Source organism: Diaphorina citri, unplaced genomic scaffold, assembly GCF_000475195.1.
Source record: "Diaphorina citri unplaced genomic scaffold, Diaci psyllid genome assembly version 1.1 scaffold252, whole genome shotgun sequence".
NCBI classification, from domain to species: domain Eukaryota; kingdom Metazoa; phylum Arthropoda; class Insecta; order Hemiptera; family Psyllidae; genus Diaphorina; species Diaphorina citri.
In genome coordinates this window covers 1-1,663 of record NW_007377689.1, presented here as the reverse complement: position 1 = coordinate 1,663, position 1,663 = coordinate 1, and the positions used below count along the sequence as shown (strand labels likewise).

Below are 1,663 nucleotides of genomic sequence, written 5' to 3'. Positions count from 1 at the left end.
CCCCTCCTTTGTCGAGCCCCAGAATACAATTTAAGTAAAGAATCTAGAAATAAGAAGAGTACTATTAAAACAAAAAGTGTTCTATTACGAAAAACTCCTCAGTCGACACAAACTTGAGCTATTTTGCAAAAGTTTTAGACGAGGAGGATTCAGCTCAAGGTTTATTGAGCTTGTGAAAGAATAATTCTTGTTAAACGAAATAGATACTTACGCTGCAAACAATGGATGTGTAGACGTGGGTGGAGGGGGAGGAGGAGGTGATTCCCTCTCAATTCCTCCTGCACTCTTGTTATACGGAATGTTTGGATGATGCGGCATATGTTTGCGTGTTGGAGTGCCGCCCATGTGAGAATTTGGCGGTCCGACATGAGAGTTAGGTGGGCCGTTATGAGTTCCAAGTCCATGGGGAATAGGAGGGCCGTTGTGGGGTCCTCCGTGTGAGTTGGGTGGTCCAATGTGTGAGTTAGGAGGGCCGGGGGGTTTATTGAACATATGAGGGCCGGGTTCACCACGCAGATCTCGTCTTCTGACTTCCTCGCTCATTTCACTTAGCTTGGCCTCCTGACGAAGCATATCGCGAACCGAGTGCGATTTCATTGAGGAATCCTAGGAGAAAAACAATTATTATTTATTTTATACTCGGTCAGTTAATTGAAAAGACATAAGCGGCCCGTGGCAGCAAGTTTGGTCGCACTATTACGCCCGAAGAGGAAAAAAAATCAAAGAATCTTACCTCTGTGCTAATAATAAAATAGGAAATCTAAATAAAGTGTTAACTCTTGCCAGTCACTGGTCCGTACTGCTACTATTTATCGTACGGAGGTTTTTTTTTTCCTTCGAAAGATATACCTACATTTTTTTTCAAAAGATATACCTACATTTTTTTTTTCAAAAGATATACATAGAATACAGAACAAAAGATAAAAAAACACTTCTATTGTTAACCCTTGGCGGTCACTGTACTAGTTCTCTTAACCCTTACCAGTCTATTAGGCGGAGTTCCAGGATAGTTGGGCAAGTAGGCTGAGGCAGGCCGATCGCCTCTCTCAGGGCCAGGGGGTGGTCTGTTGAGCACTTGCGTTGAGTAACCCTTGTGTAGCTGGGTGGGTGACTTGTCCACATAACCGTTGTGCATTTCCTGTTGGTTCCGATGAATCTCTTGGTTGCGGTGAATTTCCTGATTTGAATAGGAAAAAAATTTTTGTGTTAATACAAGGAATTTTAATTGTGTTAAGCACCATGTGAGAATTTGGCGGTCCGACATGAGAGTTAGGTGGGCCGTTATGAGTTCCAAGTCCATGGGGAATAGGAGGGCCGTTGTGGGGTCCTCCGTGTGAGTTGGGTGGTCCAATGTGTGAGTTAGGAGGGCCGGGGGGTTTATTGAACATATGAGGGCCGGGTTCACCACGCAGATCTCGTCTTCTGACTTCCTCGCTCATTTCACTTAGCTTGGCCTCCTGACGAAGCATATCGCGAACCGAGTGCGATTTCATTGAGGAATCCTAGGAGAAAAACAATTATTATTATTACTCGGTCAGTTAATTGAAAAGACATAAGCGGCCCGTGGCAGCAAGTTTGGTCGCAATATTACGCCCGAAGAGGAAAAAAAATCAAAGAATCTTACCTCTGTGCTAATAATAAAATAGGAAATCTAAATAAAGTG

At 43.7% G+C, this 1,663-nt stretch overlaps 1 protein-coding gene across 1 annotated transcript in view; it reads right to left on the bottom strand.

Moving 5' to 3' along the window:
- Nucleotides 1-1,192, bottom strand: part of LOC103506646 (neural Wiskott-Aldrich syndrome protein-like) — an 18,419-nt gene extending 17,227 nt beyond the window's left edge. The window contains exons 1-2 of the mRNA XM_008471042.2: nt 983-1,192; nt 457-606 (exon numbers count right to left, since the gene is read on the bottom strand). Coding sequence (XP_008469264.2) covers nt 457-606; nt 983-1,135 — 303 coding nt within the window. The 5' untranslated portion in view covers nt 1,136-1,192. The remainder of the gene's footprint in view (nt 1-456; nt 607-982) is intronic.
- Nucleotides 1,193-1,663: the final 471 nt, after the last annotated feature.